Source organism: Condylostylus longicornis, unplaced genomic scaffold (assembly GCF_029603195.1).
Source record: "Condylostylus longicornis isolate FDR11 unplaced genomic scaffold, ASM2960319v2 ptg000013l, whole genome shotgun sequence".
Taxonomy (NCBI): Eukaryota; Metazoa; Arthropoda; class Insecta; order Diptera; family Dolichopodidae; genus Condylostylus; species Condylostylus longicornis.
Genome location: NW_026577982.1, coordinates 16,357,260 through 16,377,083, shown reverse-complemented (window position 1 = coordinate 16,377,083; position 19,824 = coordinate 16,357,260). Strand labels below are relative to the sequence as shown.

The 19,824-nt window shown below is 20.5% G+C and overlaps 1 protein-coding gene across 2 annotated transcripts in view; it reads right to left on the bottom strand.

Annotated features, from left to right (window-relative positions):
• Positions 1–7,795: 7,795 nt before the first annotated feature.
• The window catches only part of LOC129605497 (ras-related protein Ral-a), a 37,741-nt gene continuing 25,712 nt past the window's right edge, over positions 7,796–19,824 (bottom strand). The window contains exons 2-6 of one of the 2 annotated variants that reach the window (XM_055515284.1): positions 19,104–19,492; positions 18,880–19,040; positions 16,551–16,725; positions 11,372–11,786; positions 7,797–8,651 (exon numbers count right to left, since the gene is read on the bottom strand). In XM_055515284.1, coding sequence (XP_055371259.1) covers positions 11,670–11,786; positions 16,551–16,725; positions 18,880–19,040; positions 19,104–19,256 — 606 coding nt within the window. In that variant the 5' untranslated portion in view covers positions 19,257–19,492 and the 3' untranslated portion in view covers positions 7,797–8,651; positions 11,372–11,669. Of the gene's footprint in view, positions 8,652–11,371; positions 11,787–16,550; positions 16,726–18,879; positions 19,041–19,103; positions 19,493–19,824 lie in introns of both variants that reach the window. The other variant, XM_055515285.1, reaches the window with a different exon arrangement.

Genomic DNA, 19,824 nt, shown 5'->3' with positions numbered 1-19,824 from the left:
CTAAAAATTTTTTTGAGTTCAATGATAGTAAAACTATATTTTATACTTAATTTTATATTATGTATCCTAATTTCTTTCAACAATAAGTTTATTTTAATCAAAATTTTGATTTTTTCAGGTTTGTGTGATTGTTATTTCGGTAGTTTTAATAAAAATTGAGTAAATATCATAATTTTTATTGAAAAAATCGTGAAACAAATCATTTGTAACAAATCTATTTAATCAAAATTTATCTACATACATTTTCTATTTGCATATACAAAATAATTTTCTAAAACTTTCATATATATTTCAATATAAATATGGTTTTCATATTCAGCGTGCACGATTGAAAATAACGTGGCATAAACATACCCTCTTCCATACGATGTAATTTTATTTTTATTGAAAATTAAAAAAAAAAGAAGAATGCCATTGAAGCTCATTAATTATATATTTAGTTAAAATTTTAACAATAATTTGTTATTGAACACAATATTTTACTATAAGTACTTAAAAATAGAATGTTAACCTTGTTTTTATTTGATTATACAAGGATTAACATTTTGAAAAAAAAATTCAATCTTTTATATTATGAATAGAAAACACATTGTATATGTACAAAACAACATTTCAGGTACATGGCAATGAATGTGCAATTTTTGGTAGAAAATCACATTAGAAAGTTAAAAATTTTTATAAAGAATGTGTATTTCAAAATTAACGTAATGAAAATTACAATAATTATTATCTTGAAATTTTACGAATTAATTAATTTTGTTTCATAAATAATTATTGTGTCTCATATATTAATTTAATGTAACTTGAACTTTTAAAAAGATTCGATATCGTTTTATGGATTTATATTTTATTGTAGAATATATTTTTTTATTGTAATTTATAAAACAAAATTTTGTAATTGTATTCAAAAAAAAAAAAACAAAAAAACTGTGTCATCTCATTATTGTTTCGTTTTTATAATTAAATTAAATTTGAAAAGTAGTTTAAATTGATTCTTTTTTTTTTTTGATAATAATAATACAATCTAAATTATTTGTTTTTAGTCTAGATTATATTTTAAAACTATAAAAATTCATAAATTAAATATTCTAATAATTCTAGATAATTAAATAATTATATTATGTAAATTAAAATTGAAGCAAAGAAAAACTTTTTTACTAAAAGATTAACTTAAAAGAAAAAGTATTTAAGAAAAATATATACATACATTATATAAATTATAAATATAAAAATAAATTGATGGTTTCGTAATTTTAAATTAAAGAAAGAACGGAAATGAAACACAATAATGTTATATGAAAAATACGAATATAAGAAAATTCTTAATGTGCCGTATTGAATCTGTAAAAAAAAAATTGAAATTATAAAATAAATGTGAAGCAAAAACTAAATAAATTACATTTTTAGGTGTACAAACAAGAAGAAAATGTAAAAAGTAATTTTATATAAACTTGTTAGCTAGTTTTTTTCGTTTTTTAAATTTTTTTTTTATGTACATAAATATTTTAAAATCAATTGGTACCGGCAGCAGCTAGATATATCTGATACCCAATTATTTATTTTAACTTCCACCCTATTATTTTATTTAACAAAAAATATATTGCAATTAAACATAATTTACAAAATAAGTACACTATGATTTTTCAACTGAAAAATGTTATTCGAAAATTAAGTCTTTAAAAAATTACGCCGCAATTTTTGCCGTTGCGAAAACTTCTTAAAACAATATTGCAAACTTATAAAATTCGAATATAAAAAAATTAATTCCAATTTTATTAATTCAAATTTTTATCAATATATTCTTTATTTTATACCATTTAACATAGCTTAATTTATTTCATTTTTTAAATATTTCTAAAAAAAATTCAAAACGTGAAATACTTTCATTATGTTAGGAAAATATAAAAAAAAAAAAATATTTATTTTTATAATTGTTAAAAACATTTTAATATAAATATTTAGCTACTGCCAAAATTTATTTAGTTTGATATATTAATAAAAAAGAAAAACAAAATAACGAAATAAAAACTAAATAAAATTTAAAAAATAAAAATAATAAAATGATAAAAAAAAAAAATATTTTGCTTTCACAATTTTAATTATAATTGATCTCATTTGTAAGTTTTATTTTGTTGTTTTTGTAAGTGAAAATATTAATAAATATATTATTATTATAAATAATTTTATTATTGTGAACAAGAAAAAATAAACTCTACTTTTGTGTAATATGATAATTAATAATTTGTTTTAAATACTAATTTTACATTTTTTTTTTTTAAATCAATTAACAATATCAATAACATATTAAGTTTAGTATATTTAATTTAATTTTGAAAAAATATATTAAAAATTCCTCAAGTTTAATTTTTTTTTATTGTGAGCTTATTAAATGAATTCAGTCTACATAAAAATAAAATTCTTTAATTAAAAATAAATTAAATATCATATTAAGATTATGCCGGAGAGATTATTTATTTTTATTATAATTGAATAATTTTAAAATTCTTTCGATATAAAATTTAACATTTATTTTCATGTCAATTGAAATTGGAAATTTCAATATTTTTAAAATCATACTTAATTTTATAGTTGTTGAAACTAAAAGTAATATTGAACCAGGAATAATTTCAGGAATTTTAAATTCATTTATTCTATATGATAAATAAACATATTATATTTTTTTTTGTATAGAAAATTGTAAATATATTCGCATATAAGTAATAATTTTTCTTTGAAATTTCGGTTATTTTACAAATATAAATAACAAAAAAGTAAAAAACAAATTATATAAAAGAAGAGAAAAAAATGCTACTGCCTTTTTTTTTTACTTTAATAAATTAAAATTTGATTTAATAAAATTATAAAATATTTTTGTGTTTATAGTATTTTATCAAATTTGATTTGAATCCTCGTTTCTCCGAAAAAAAGGACAAAAGAATAATTTTTTTAACTCTTTTATACATTTCTATTGTGTTAAATAGAAAGTAGAAGCTAAACTACAAAAATTTCAACAAAATTAAATAATTCTTTAAAATTTCTTTTGTTTTTTCATATAAACAAATATTAATATAAATTTTGAAAAATTTTCTTAATATTTTGCAATTTATGCTTATTTTAATTTTTTTCTTCTGTACAAAATAATTCTGTGCAATTTTTTTTTTGTTTGTTTTGTTTTATTCTTTTTTTTGTCAAAAGTTTCGATAATATTATTTACTAAGTTCTAATCTAATTAATAAAGATAATGATGCTGGTAACAATTTAAAAAATTGAATGAACTAAATGTCAGTAACGCCTTCAATAAATAATATGATAACATCTTTGTTTATTTAAACGTAGAGACAAAATAATTTCATCTAGGTAGTACCATTATCATTGTGTTACTCAAGATTTTTAATTAAATAATATTGAAAAAAAAAATAACAATTTTTCAGTATTAGAAAAAAGTATAGAATGCAATAAAAAGGATTTATATGATAATTAAAGAAAAAAAAAATATATATATAACTTTATTTTTATCAAATCTCTTTTTCCCTCCATGTATATACTAAATATTTTAATATTTTAAAATTTTTTTTACTATTTAATTTTTTATTTAATGTGTTTATATTATTTAACAGCAATAAAAACAAGAATGTAGTACATAATACTATATACAAATATAATAAATAAGAAAATAATTATAAATAAATTTTTAAATTAAATCAAACTTAAATACAGAAAACATAAAAAAAAAATTGTAGATTAAAAAATAAAAATAAAGAAAAACAATAAGTTCAGTTAGGTTTCAAAATCTCTATAAAAGAAAATTTGTTTCATAATTAAATATGAAAACAAATTTAAATAGGAAACAAAAGAAATAAAAATTTTATATACATACATGCATACAAATCAATAAATGTAAATTTCTAACAGCTTTTGAAGGAGTGCTGTAATTTTATAAAATAAATACTTTGTAATTATTAAACATTTAATTTATAAAATTTCAATTGTCATGCAAAATAAAAATTTAATTTCCAAGCGTCTTTAATTCTTTGATTAATTCAACTAAGAAAATTTTTTTTTATTTTTTTATTAATTTGTGTGATTTGTTTTAAATTTTATTTTCCTTCTAAATTTTGAATTGCTAACTCCATTTAGTAGTTACTTAAAAAGAACAATTTTTTAATACAGTTTAGTTAAACACTCCTTCTTTAGCTTTTAACCATGCAAATGATATTTAGAAGACAAAGTAGCAAATTATATATTACAAAAAAAAAATATCTAAAACTCTGCAACACTTAAAAACAGGATCATTTCTAAAATGTTATGTAATTTTAAATTAATGCAGCTTTTAGGAAACACATTCACACTTGATCAAAATAAAATAAAACCAGTTTTAAATAATGTAAAATATTTAAATATATTCTAAGTAAAACTAGTAACTTATCTAAATATGCAAATAGCGTAATGGAAATGCACAATAAAGCATAATTCAAACATGTACTCAAAAAAAAAAAAATAAGTGCAATATCCACCATTTTATATGTGCAAAAATAAATTCAAAACATCAGTATTTTAAAAATGATCCATTTTTTAAGAGTTAAAAATATTATAATTCTTGTATTTTTTTTTATACATTTCTTTGAAATTACAAATATTTTACGGAAATTATAAGTAGTTTTTGAAATTTTCAATTATGTATATGAAATAATAAAAATAATTTTTATTTGTTTTGTATTTCATTCAGCATACCACCAATTATTTTTAAAATTAATTTTGTATAAAAAAAAAGTGTTTGTCTATTTTTAAAATTCAAGGTTTTAAGTTTTTTTTTACAATTATTTTAAGTTTTAAATTAAATTTTAAGTTAAAAATTAATTTTTTTTTTGTTTTTAATTTTCTACTATATTTCATATAAAAGTTTTATACTATTTAATCAAATAGAAAGTTTTATTTTATGTAAATTAATTTAAATATTAAAAAATATCCTAAACAGCAACGCATATTTAAAACATATTGTTAAATCTATTTGATCATATATTATAAGATTTTTTTAGGTTATTTAAAAAATAAAATTACAATTGCAAATAAACTGGAAATAAAACAACTAAATTAAAAAAAAAAATTAAATAAAAAATATAATAAAAAATAAATTTAAAAAAATACTACAGGTGTAATATTGTTTTTAAAAATTATATATATATATACAAAAAATTGACAAAAAAAAACTTTATTAATATTAAGTAAGAAAATCAGAAAAAAAAAATAAAAAAAAAATTGGAAAATATAAATTTTTAAGATAAAAAATTTAAATAAATTTTTATTTTAAAGGAATCAGTTTTTATTCTCTCTGTGAGTTTAATAAAATTAAAACAGAAAAAAAATGGCAAAATAAAAAAATACAAAATAATAATTTAATTTTAAATCAAAATTAAATTATAATTATAAGTTAAAAAGTAAATATATATATATATATATTATTATATAATAATGAAAAACAAAAAAAAAAAAATAAAAAATAACTGAAAAAAAATTGAATTTAATTGTACGAAAAATTTAAGAATTTTACAAAAATGGAAATATATTTCAAAAATAAAGAAAAAAACATATGAAAAAATCGTTATTCTTATTTTGTGTTAAAAGATACAAGTACAGTAATTAAATTCTAATAAAAGAGTGGTTGACTGAAATAATTAAGGGGAGCAAGAGAGAACTAATATATCTACATATTTAAATTTTAAAAACCTTATTATCAATTCAAAACCAAATCCATTAAAAATTTCTTGCCGGTTGATAAATGACGGTGTGATATTGCATCATTCCTCAAAAATGATTTTAAGAAAAACATAAGTTAATAAAAGTGTAATTGTCGATTATTAATAAAGCAATTCTTTAATTTAATTTTATTAATTAATAAAAATTCGTGAATCGACTAATTCAGCGTTAAGAAATTCTACCATCTGAAAAAGATAAAAAAAAGAGTATTACATAAAAAATTGAGCGCAAAATGTTTGTCTATTGCCTTTTATTATAATTCAAAAATTTTCATCATAAATGTTTCTTAATAGTTTTACCTACTTACCAGGTTTCTGTTTCCAATAGAGTCAAAACGTTTCTTATTTTGTAAATTATAGTACATATAAACATATATATTTTTGCAGCTAAATTGCTTTAACTGAAACTCAATTTTCTGGTAAAAAATTTTTCTTCAACGAAACTTGAAATACTTTTCTAAACAAATTTATATGTGACCCATAACTCACAAGACTTAAAACTACATAATATAAAAAAAATATGGAATGGTTATTAAATAATATTGTAAAAAATTATTTCAGAAACGTTATATTTTTCTAGAATTTGTAACAGGATTGAAATTAAATTTGAATGATCTCACATTTACATTCAGTGAAGATAAAAAAAAATCTGAAAAGTATTTACTTTGCTACAAAAATATGCAACTTATCTAATTTATTAAAAAAAATTTTTCTAACATAAAAGAAAATCATTTTTGCATTTTGCAGAGCTCTTATTTTTATTTATACATATATCAAAACGGCCATAATTTAATTAAGTTTTTTGTTTTTGTTGTTCTTTTTATTAAATATTACTGACAAAAAAAAATTACAATACTTAAAATTAAATTTACTGCTTTTAATTTAATAATTAATTTACTTTTTGTTTTATATATAATATCAATATTGTTTTTAATTTTTCCATATTTTTATTTAAACTAAATAATCATATAAAATTTTAACCTTCATTTATATAGTTTTATTTTCATATTTTAAGATTGTGTATCCGTATTAATTTTATATATTTAAATTATATATATATATACTTTATTTGTAAATGAATTTTATTTTATAATTTCCCATTTTATTATATATAATGTTTTTTTAATAATTTTTGTTTTTACAATAAAATTTTTTGTTGAATATTTTACAAAACGCTCTCTTATCATAAATTTTTTGTGTTTATTTATTTAATTGCATTAATTATCTAATTGTAGTATAATTAAAAAAAATGAAGCATTGATTTTCTAAAAAGAGTTTACGCAAAAATATGATACATTAGATTAGATATTCTATATTAATTTGTATGATTTTCAACAAACAAAGCATTATGAATTTTAACTTGTATTAAATTCGCAAATGTGTAAACTTTCAACATTGAGTAGTGAATTTTTCTTTCTCAATGCAAAACAAATCTAATTTCGATATAAAAGAAAATTATTCTTTTTTGTTATTAACAATTCTATTTTTTTTTGTAGCAAAATTTAGGAACTTCCAACTTTTTTATTTCAAAATTACTAATTAAGTCGAGGATGCAAGTGAATGATTTACATTAAAAAAATATAAATAAGAAAAATAGGAACCTAAATATTTTATTATTCTGATAAAAAAACAATTTTAAAACGAAATTTATAATGCAATTAAAGTCAACAGAAAATTAATAATTAAATTGTTGATATTTTTTATTTATTAATTTTATTTATTGGACCTTTTTTTTTAAATTGCATTTTTAACTGCGTACATTCTATTTGAATTTCAGTTAATATTAATAATTTGAAGAAAAAACAAAAGTAATTTAATAAACATTACTTTAATTTTATTAAAACTTTATTAAATTTTTATTTTATATATAATAATTTGTAAACAAACTATATGATTGCTGTTTATTTCAGAATTTAAGCAAGTAAATGCATCTTTTTCAGCGTATATATATATATAGTATTTTAACTTTAAATATATTACTTTTAATAAATAAAATTTACATTGATTTGCTCAATAGTTTATAACAAAATTACAATCTATAAGTAGTTGAAATAATCGTTCCAAGAATTTAAGTAGAAAGAAAAATCTAATTAGTTTTCAATTTAATTAAGTGTTACTTAATTAAGAGAAATCTTAAGAAGTAAAACTTTTAAATAAATTAAATTTTTTGTACTCCAAAGTATAATTTAAAAAAGATCATACAATTTGTGTCTGATCAAGTACATACCTACATATTAAAAATGACATTATTTTTTAATGGCAGACAATATTTGAAGTGGTTTTAATTCTAATGAAATATGTTGCATAATTTTTACAATTGTAATGCTATGAACAAGTGTATTTCATGCTTAAATTTTCAAAAAAAAAAATTAACTTACATATCATATTTTTGCGTTATTGTATTTCGTCCTTAAAATTTATATTTTTTTAATAATTTAAATGTTTTTGATATACAAAAAATTAATTCTAAACGATTTTTTTTGTTTTAGATAAATCTACATTTTTAAATATATAGCAAAAGCGAAAAAATAAAAATGAAAAAATTTTCATTTCCTAAAAACAAAAAGAAAGTTGTCGTCGATTATTTTTTTTTGTTTTTTACAAGTTATTTATTAATTTATATCTAAGTTTTACAAGTTAGCAAATTATTTTATCAGATGTTTCTTTTGTTTTTCATTTACTTTTAAATATAAATTAAAAATAATTTTTGATATTTTACAAAAATTACGAACTTTCTTAAGTTTCAATGTTTTTTTTTTAAATGATGAATGATATTTTAATGATGTTCATTTAAGTCTATAACAGTTGGCAGCAACGGGAATTTGATGATTGCATTTCTCCAACATTTTGACGGAGCTTTTTTTTTGCTGAAATTTCTCGAATCAGATCTTTGAAAACCTAAAAATAAGTTTTTAGTTATTAATTAATTAGTATTAGGAAAATAAATAAACTAAAATTTTTAGAATACATTTATTTAATTCAAATATGAATTTTAATTTAAATGACCAAAATATTTTAAAATTTGAAAAAATTCATCAATTTTTATAATTATTTTGATTTGATACAATAAATTTCTAGTTTATATTAGAAATAATTGAACAGTTTTAATTTTGTGCCACATTATTTTCCATATTTGAATTTAAAATTTGCGTTAAATGAATAATTAATAATATAAGGGTTTCGAAAATGACTTCTAAAATTGACCAATACTTTTATTACAAATTCTTATTTAAGAAATTCTTCATTACAAATTCGTTTTCATAGTAATTCTTTTAAGATTTAATTTATTCAAAATAATACTTGAACAACGAACTCTTGTACAGCTGCTAAATAATAAAAAAGAAATAACATTAGCAAAATACGAATTAATTATTGAGGAAGCCAATATCTATTTTTGGTATTTTGGTCACATCTTAGAAGTCAATCGAATTTCCAACAATAATTATTTAAAAATATTAAAATCTTATCACGTTAAACAGAATGATTGCATTCTTTCTAAATTTCTTATGTAAAGATCATCAAATTTCAACTAAAATGGATTAAATATTAAGATTTGATCATCACGATGGCATCAATTTCCAAAATTGTTATTACATTTTCTGAATTTGTGCTAAGAATTACGTTGGAAATTAAAAGATTTCTTCAATTACTTATTATTACAATTTTATTACAACCATATACATATGTTTTTTAAAATCAATAAGATGGAATAATAGAACAGTGCTATATTACTTATTCAGTATTAGATTTCTAAAAGTACAAGGTTCATGTTATTGAATTTATTAGATTCATATCCCAAGTATACTTATAAAAAAAAATTCAGAAATTTTTCAAATTTGTGATAAAAAAATTAAAAGATTGTATTATTTTATAATATTTTTTATTCTTAACAGAAAGGCAAATATAAGTGATTCATTTTAAAATACTCATTTATCATCGTTGATTAAGAATATTATAGTGGCAATGATTCAATTATAATGAAAACCACTCATAAAAAATTATTACTAAGATATGGAATAAATACTATGTTTTGTAAAGTATACAAAAGCGCGAAAATAAGTAAAATAAAAAAAATATATGATAATTAAAAATGGAAAACATTTCTGTGGAAAAAAATAAAAACGAAAAACACATAAACGCTTGCACAAACAAAAGCTTTTTTGGGGACAAATTACAAAGAATGAGTAATACTCAATTTAAATACTGATGAACTTTAAAATATTATAAAATTTAATTATATGTTTTTAAGTTTTATATTATGTTAGTTTAATTATTGTAATTTGTTATACAAATAGATTATACACACGTACATAATTAAACATACTTAATGATTTAGATTTTTAAATGTTCTTACAATGATTGTATATGAAAAATTTTACTGTGTATAAATGAATTTATTAAAGCTTAATAATTGAAATAAGAAAATTTTCTAATTAATGCATAATTATTTGATGATCTTATATAAATAAAGTGTACATTAAAATATAAGCATATTAAATTTTATAGTTTCAATTTAATTTGAATAATTCATGCAATAACTCTGCTTTCACGTTTTTTAATGCCAATCAATTCAAATTTTGTGTTTTATTAATTCCATATTAATTCATAATTCGTGAGGTTGATGCTACAACTAGATAACTCGAAAATTTTGTATTTTTAGATAATTAGCCTAGGCGTCATAAAATCTGCGATCAATATCTAAGCTTAAAAGTGGTCTTAAGTATCTGAAAATTATAATACCAAAACTAGATATCTTCATGATAAATTATTTGTTATCACTAAATCTCTAAAAGTCAATATCTCTAAACCGATAATTGCGAGTTATCTAGTAGCATTAACCACACGAATTAATTATTATTTAATTATATAAATAAAACTTTCATTTAAAAAGTTATTGCATTTAGTAATTTCGAATAGTAAAACACAAAAATTTTTATCTTAAATTTAATTTGTAAATTTGCAAAATTAAAAAAATAATTATTGTAAACTATTTTCTTACTTTAAAATCAAACTGATTGATTAATGAATTTTATAATGAATTTAATAAATTTCATAATAATTCAATTAAATAACTTAGATATATATGAGTTTACATTTTCTAATTTTGTAGTACAAGTAGTACAGAATTAAAGTTATACCAAAGTCAGGATTTATGATGATTTCTACAAACTAATTCTAAAGTACGATATTACGATATCCAAGAATATAGTAAATTTAAAATTTTAATTGATTTACATATTTCCAGAGATTGAAGATTTGCATTTAATTTATAATATTAGTTACAATAGCCAATATTCTGTGTAAAGAATTTTTTTTTAAATCGACCAATTTATTCAACAGGAACAATGCTTTTTGCTTTTGTAGGTAATATGAAATCTACATGGTGTGTGAACATTATGTCGAGGTATCACTGTATTTATTTTTAGAATTTAATTCTCTACTGTTTTTAATAGCAAATTTTTAGTAATATGCAATTTAATAATTTCATTTCATTTCTCATTCAATAATCAATCAATTTGATTTTATTTTAAAAATTACTTATAGCTGAAATACTTTTAATTTATTCATTCTTACAAAAACAAAAATTATTATAAAGAAAATCACAGAAAACAAATTACATGTTTTTTATTATTTTTTGTTTTTTTAGTAGTTGCAGCTGTAATTTACACTATTGTGGTAGTTTTTTAAATTTGTTTTTCACATGTTCATATGTATGTATTTTTGTTTTGCATTTGCATTCCCTTTTAGTTATTGTTATAAATTTCATTTTTTACTTGTTTTGTTTTTACAATGCACAATAATGACGAATGTATACGTTTTTTTTTTATTATTTTCTTAATAATCGTTTATTTTTTTTTTTTACTTTTTTATTTTTTTTTCTTATATGTGATTTTTTTTTTAATGTTATGCACCTATCTACAGAATTATACATCTGGGTTTCTTTCTTTTGTCTTTAATCTTAGTTCGACCACTTGGTGATTTTGAATCTTCAGTTTTTCGTGATCTTATTTCACGCATCAAATCAAAAAACACCTGTGAGTAAGAAGAGAAAAAAAAATATAAAAAAAATTCACTGTTATTTTACATTAGTTTTATAGCAATAAAGAGTAAAAGAAAAAACAATAGAAAAGTGAAAAAAAAATTGTAATTATTATTAGATAGTGAAGGTATGCTAGATAGGGATTTTTAAATAGAAAAGCATATGCAAAAGAAAAAGAAAAACACAAAAATCACAACACTATAATAAAAATCATTTTCATACTTGAGTTTTTACAAAATAAAACATTTGGGACAATTACAATGCCGCTCTGAAAATTGCAGATACTTTAAAATGTTTTAAATTTATAAATTAAAAGTGGTCAATCAAACATACAAAATATGAATTAATGAAATAAAATTAACAGCGTGTAAATAATATAAAATTTATAATACCTAAAGCCAAGCCATTAATTTTTTAATGGTAAAATAAAATAATTCTTGTAGTTTCAACAACGAATGGAATTCGATGATTGAGTAAGAGTAGGATAATTGGATTAGGTAAAGGCTAGTTGGCGCTATGAGTTTGGAAGTTTTTTTTTTAAATTATAAAAATTAAAGAACTCGACAATATGTACAGTTCTTGTAGGGAAATCAAATGCTGATAAGTGATCTAAAATGGATCGGTTGCTTTAAAATTTTGACATTGAAAATAAGATCAATGAATATAAACTTTGTACAGAATATATTTTACTACACAAAAATAATTGTAAATAAATTTTGATCAAATGGCTTAGTATATCGGACAAATCATGTTTTATAATAAAGGAAATTTTTTTATATACAATTTAATTTCTGTTTTCTCTTATATCGTAAAATATCACGGGAATTTTAACAACAAAAATAAAATGGTAATAGTAGTACTCGAAATAATGGCAAAATATTGCAATAGTACAGAGTGACTAAAAATTGAAACCTAGAAACAGACTGATAAACATAAATACATACTTAGAATATTGTTAACAGTTTTTATGAGCTAAAATTTAAAAAAAAAAAGACATAACCTTTTGAAACTAAAACGCAAGAGATGCACAATAAAATTTAAGAAAAAAGTGGGTGCCTGCATATTCGTGTATGCATATTTTATTTAATTAATTTCAATTAAGGTATGATTTAATTAATATCAATCAATGTTAGACTATTGTACCATGATGTCAAATTACAGAAATTAATTAAGAGTTAACAACCAAACCAAATGAACTTATTCTATTTATAGACAATTCGAACATTAATCTCCTATATTAAGAATTGATTTTTAATAATTTATTCATTTTAACTCATGGAATGAGTCTTATTAAAATCAACGTTGTGCTAAGATAAAACATAATATGGTTAAGGTAAGGCATAATTTAATAATAAGAAATATGTAGAGAGTAATTTTAAGTATACAGTATTGAAAAATCTTAATATATAATAAAATATGTTTGAATAAGTAGTTCATTTATGTTTTCATATACTTATATATATATATGTATATCGACACATTTACATAGTTGCTAATGATTATAATTAATAATGTGAGAATGAATGATGATGATGATGATGACGGCGATACAAAATGAATACATGATGAATTTTTCCGCATTTTGTTGAAACTATTTAAACTCGTATGAGAAGAAGACTATGTTGATTATGAGCTTAAAATTAATTATTATTCAAACATTTCGCTCTTTATTTATTCAAAAACAGCATCCTATTTAAACTATATAAAATCATGAAAAAATTAATTAAAAACATATGAATATGGTAATTAAAAAATAAATCAATTATTCTTATAATATATGAATATTAAGATATAAAAATGAAAACATGGTTTACAGCGTTTTATGTGTAGTTAAAATTTAGGTAATTTTATTTAAATAGCAATACAAAAGTTATACAATACACAATTTTTAACTATAAAAACATCTAGGTATGCGGGCAAGCGACAATACTTTTTTGGCATAATTTTTTTTTCTAAATAAAATTGCAGAACTTTTCAATAATGTGAGAATATGAATGGATTTCTATATTGAGACAACAAAAGCCAAAAAAAATCAATGCGACAAAAATTTCAATAAAAAATATTTGAGCATAAAATAATTAAAGTGAGTAAATTACAATTGACCGTAGACACCAGTACTAAGATTGCTACTATTAAGGATTTGATATTTATTTTCCACGTGAAAATATTAGGCCACCTACCGGGATAAATAGATACATTATTACAGTTACTTTTGTGTAAACTACACTAGTTTTGAATTTTCCACGCTTACAGTGTTGTTTACTTTAAAAGAGACGCAAACAATAACAACTCTTTTACAAAACTTAAAAACTACAAGTATTAGCAAAATTGAACGAGCGACATGTTAAGATGTTTATATACAAAGTTTAAAATTCCATTTTTAGTTTTATTGTTGTATAATAGTTTTATTGTTGGAATTATGCACTAAAAAGCCTACCAAAGCAATATACTTAAAATCACTTAATTTAAGTGTTTTTCTATAATATTCTTAAAAATAAACAAGTATTCATTCTTGTCACGTTTAGAGACTAACGTGAACTTTCGAATTCTATTTCGAATTTTTTATTTACTTTCTTTGGATTTTTTTTCACACCTTAAACAGAATACATTTATTTTTGAAATATTTCCAAGTCGGATACAAATATTTCGTGTTTAAAGAGAGAAGTAAAAACACAGAAAAATAAACATATTTTAACTTTGATAGTAAATTCTAAAATAAATTTTTAATAAATGTTACTTTTTTTTTAAATATGGTTGGACGTTATACAATGCAATCCAATGAATCCAATAAAGAAAATACTGAACCAGCAATATTTTAGAATGCGTCAAGAATTTTATGTGAACTTTTGGCTTAATTAAAAAATAAACAGTGAACTCTTTGCAATATTTGATAATAATTTTTACTTGTTATAACTGAACTAATTGTGGTAGGACTAATTGTGCTGTTCAAACGGCAGCCTGCTGGCTAGATGCGGAAAAAGTGAAATTAATAAATAATAAAAAATAAAGATTTTGTATAATGTAGTAAAAACAAACTTTAACTTTTTCCAATGCTATACTTAAAATTTTCAGAAACAAATCAATATTTACTTAATTTTGATTGCTCAAAATAAATTTCTTATTGCTGGATAATTTCCAATTGAAATATTCAATATTCAATTTTATTTAATTAAAAAAGTAATTTCATCAATGAAGGTTTTATAATTAAAAAAAATTAATAAATTACATGATAATGCGTATTCATAAGTTTATTAAATTTACTAAAAGTAGTTGTTTCCTTAAAAATTAAATTAATACCGTAACAGAAGACTCAAAACTTTAACATTAATGTGGATCAATCAATTTTAGCCATTTAAAATTCAATTTTTTACACATTTCCTTTAATGGGCGTAACAAAAGTCAAAATGGCAAAATTTAATTTAATGAAAATTTTTCTTAGTGCTTCAGATTCGATTCACTTTCGATTTTTTAAATACATATTTGCAAAATATTGCTTTAATTTAAACGCTTTATCGTACATACCTATACAATTTTTGAAATTGAAGAATAATATGAAATTAGTAACAATTTCAAAATGAAAAAATTACACTGTTACATCATAAAAATAACGAAAAGGCTTTTGAATCAAATAATGAAATTTATAACACTTTACGACCCATTATTCATTATTATTTTTGAGTATTAAAATCATGTTAGAAATTTGGAATACGAATAAGTGGAACTAATTGAATAAATATAAAGCATACATATACATACGTATGTTGGAGTATGTATTTATAATTCACTATTCATTTTCTTAATTGTTTTGTAGTCCAAAATTTTATTTCGAACCCCATTAAATTTTTCAAATAATATCAAAATCCCAAACCCAAAAAAAAAATTAACATTATCTGCCGCAATTATTCTCAGTTAAATTTTTAAATAAATTGAAAAATTTATAACTAAACACATTCTCACATTGTCTAACTCAAATAACAAATGAAATGGATTAATTTTAACTAAATACATGGGTACTTAGTTAAAAAGTGGCGTCCTGTCAATGACCCAACATTAAAAAGTTCAAATAAAAGATAAAACTATGTAGGTACATATTTTTTTTTATTAATTATAATATCAAAGAGAGATACGTTGTACATAACTGCTTACATACTCGTATCTCATTCATACTATTAATAACAGTTTTCAACTTTAACATTATTCCCCTTTAATTTAATGAGCGCCTTCTATAAAATCTTGAAACCCCTCTTTAAAAATAAATACACTAGATCCATACAATAAAAGAAAATTCTCAGAGATTTCTTGATTTCAGAAAAAAAAAAAAAAAAAAAAATGATTTCCTTACATTAAGTATAATTTGAATAGTTTTATATGAAAAAAAAACTTCAATATTAACAGTTTTTAATTTTCATAAGTAGGTAAAGAAAGAAAAGAAATTTTTTTCTCTAATTTAAAATACAAAATGGACAGTCAACGAAATATTATATGGAGGGAGAAGAGATGAAGACTAAATAAATTAAAAAAAAAGTAAATAAATAAATAAATTGTGGATTTGTATGTATGTACATATGTATGTATGTATATATACATGATTCTTATTGCAATCTTACCTGCCTGCCACACATAATCGTCATAATTTTTTTCTTTTTATTTTGTTAATCATAATATTAACGTTTATTTACTTTAACTTACATACTCACTGAATATACAATATAATATACATACATACATACATTTTATATACCTATATACATACATACCTTGTCAACATTTTCCCTAGTTTTTGCGGATGTTTCTACATAAGGAACTTGCCATTGTTGAGCGCGTGACTGACATTCGCTTAAAGCTACTTTACGTTTATCATTTAAATCACATTTATTACCAACCAGCAAGAATGGTATACTTTCATCATTCTTGACACGCAAAATTTGTTCTCTGAAAGACAAAACATTAAAAAAAATAATAAATAAATAAATAAAATAAAAATACTATAAAAAAATTATTTTTTCTTGTTTTTTAGAGTTCAACTTCAAAATAAGTATATATGTATGTACAAACATATGCATATATAAAGATAATATAATGTAACTTTGTATGTTATACAGGAAGCAGGAAGAAAGATAACGGATAAAAAAAATAGACACATATACGCATATATTTGTGTGTATATATGGCAAGTAAGTCAATACATATATTAAAAGCAAATAATTTAATTAAAAATATTGAAAAGAATAAAAATAAACCAACATTATACGAGTATATATGAACGTATTATGTATACAGATACGTTACGTAGCGCATATGTTATTATTATACATAAAACAAAATGATTTTGACCCACATTATATAGTTTACTTATATAAGAAGATATCGAGTGGCAACCGTTAAAAATATAATGAAATAGACACGTAAGGTTCAACGAAAACTGTTTTTTTTTCTTTGTTTTTATTTTTATCACTCCTAAATTTTTTTGCATTTCTTTTGAACTTTAAAAAAAAAAATTGGTATATAAACACCATAAAAAGTGAAATGATTACATGGTATATATAAAAGTATAAATACCAAAATAGAGCTAGACAGGGTTGTTCAATCAATCATAATAATAGACAAACTACAAATTGAATCACTCACTTAGGTCCCGAACTCCACTTTTCCAAACACAAACTGTCAGAGGGTCTTTTGCAATATTGTGAAAATAACATAAAAATTGGCTTATCATATTATGCAAAATTCACACTGAATTTTATGATATTGGTCCTTAACATTCTAAGCAACAATCTGCTATTTGTACTAAATACATTTTTTTTATTAAAGAGCTCATTATAATTTAAAGTTTTTCACATCCAATATCGATTCCGTAGAAAATTCTAAAAATTCCCAATTTTTTTGTATGGTAATTTTAAAATGTAATAGAATCTTGAATAATTATAACATGCTTAGTAAGAAGTTTCCAATACAAATCGAAAACGCCAACAGGACTTTTGACAAAATAAAGATACAACAGTTTACAAATTAATTTCTATGTTATTAACCTAAATTTACTAAAAATGGGGTTATAAATTTTTGACAAACTTCCACTGTACGAGAGAAAAATAAAACTTTTTGTGAATTTTTTAGAAACAAAAGTCGAAAATAAAAATTATAATTTAATTTTAGATTCCATAATTTCATTAATATTGGCCTTTATTCTTTACATTTCAAAAAATAGAACAAAATAATAGAATTCTTTTAAAAGTTTGTGCAAAACTTTTGCATTAAAAACTTGAAATAATCAAACGAGGGAGGCGAAATTTGTTCTTAAATTCTAAATTTAAATAAACAAGTAAGTTTAAATTTTCAGAAATCTAAAAATAAGAATTAAAAAAAAAAATAAAAAAAAAATGGAAAAAAATTTTAAACAATAGAAATGGAAAATTTTTTGTTTTAAGTATTTAATTAAACAATTAAAAGTTCTTCTAATTTTTATTAATTCTTTAATAATAGTCCATGATTGTAGTTCCATCAGAAGTGTAAGCTAAAATATTCAAAACAAAAAAAAATAATTTAAGAAAAATCACTTAAATATTAAATAAAAATCGTGTTCTTGCAATTCATCAAAAAATTCAAAAAAAAAATAACAAACACTATATGGAAGCCAATATCATATGGAAGAACTAAAATTAAAAATTTCTCATAATATTTTCGGGATATTTATTTATTTTTAACCATATTTTTCAAAAAGCATAAATCAATTTCGAAAAATTCCAAGGCATTATTTTTCATATTTCTTTGCCTTATTGTGGTTCTATTTTGATTTTAATTTAATAAAAAACTTTTTTTTTAAATGTTTATCTGTAAAACAGGTGCCCCTTGATTTTGTAATTAAAATTCATGAATACTGCTAATTATTGTTTTAACACATTAACAATAAACAGTTTACATTTACAGCTTGTTTTATTACAAAAAAAAATTATTACTTGCTCGTTATCGTAATTAAATATTTTTATCGTAATTAATCTTATCAATGTTATAGCATGACATTTATTGCAAGCCTCATTACTATATTAAATGATAAAGATTTCTGTGATAAGATTTTAATTTGTAAATCACCTGAATTCTTGTGTCGCCTGAAAACTTTCATCATCTGTTATTGAAAATACGCATAAAAATCCTTCACCACTACGAAAATAATTATCTCTGATAGCAGCATAATCTTCTTGTCCAGCTGTATCCAATATATCTATTTGAACTTCTTCACCATCTAACACAACCTTTAAAAAATACACATATGCTATGTAAATTATGAGCTTAAATATTAAAAAAAAAACACATACCCTTTTCCTATAACTATCTGCTTTTGTTGGTTCATAATCTTCTACAAATTCATCATACATAAATTGTAATGTTAAAGCTGATTTACCAACACCACCACTACCAACCATAATAACTTTATGTAAAGCTGGCCCTGCTGCCGGTTTCTTACTCATTTTTTTTAATATTAACTTATTTTAACTATATATTATATAATAATTGTTCTACGTGTAGAAATATACTTTGAAGTGTATATGCATAAAACTAAAACTATAACACTATACGAATGTTTTATACAAAAAAAAAACAAAAATTAATTCAATAAATGAATGTAGAAATTAATGATTACGGAAACAACAAAACTATATCCTTAAATCCTTATGTCCTAAATCATAAATCTATAAAAGAGTATCTAAAATGAGAATAAAAAAAAAAGATGAAATAAAATTATTGATTAATTATTTAATAAGCAATAAATTTTTTTTTTAATATCTTCAGGTTTGAAAAGTAATTTAACAAAATCCTTCGAAAATTGAATTCCATTAATTTTTCTTATTAAGTATTGCAATCAAACTAAAAAAATATTAATTTGCATTAAGATTCTGGGGAATTACTCGTATAAACGTTATACTTTTCCAGAAGAAAGAGTATTCAAATTGATTTTGATTAGAAAAGTTGGTGTTTTATTTTTTAAGCTACATATATTTTCCAAAAAAAAAAAAAATTAATTCAATATTTCCGTTT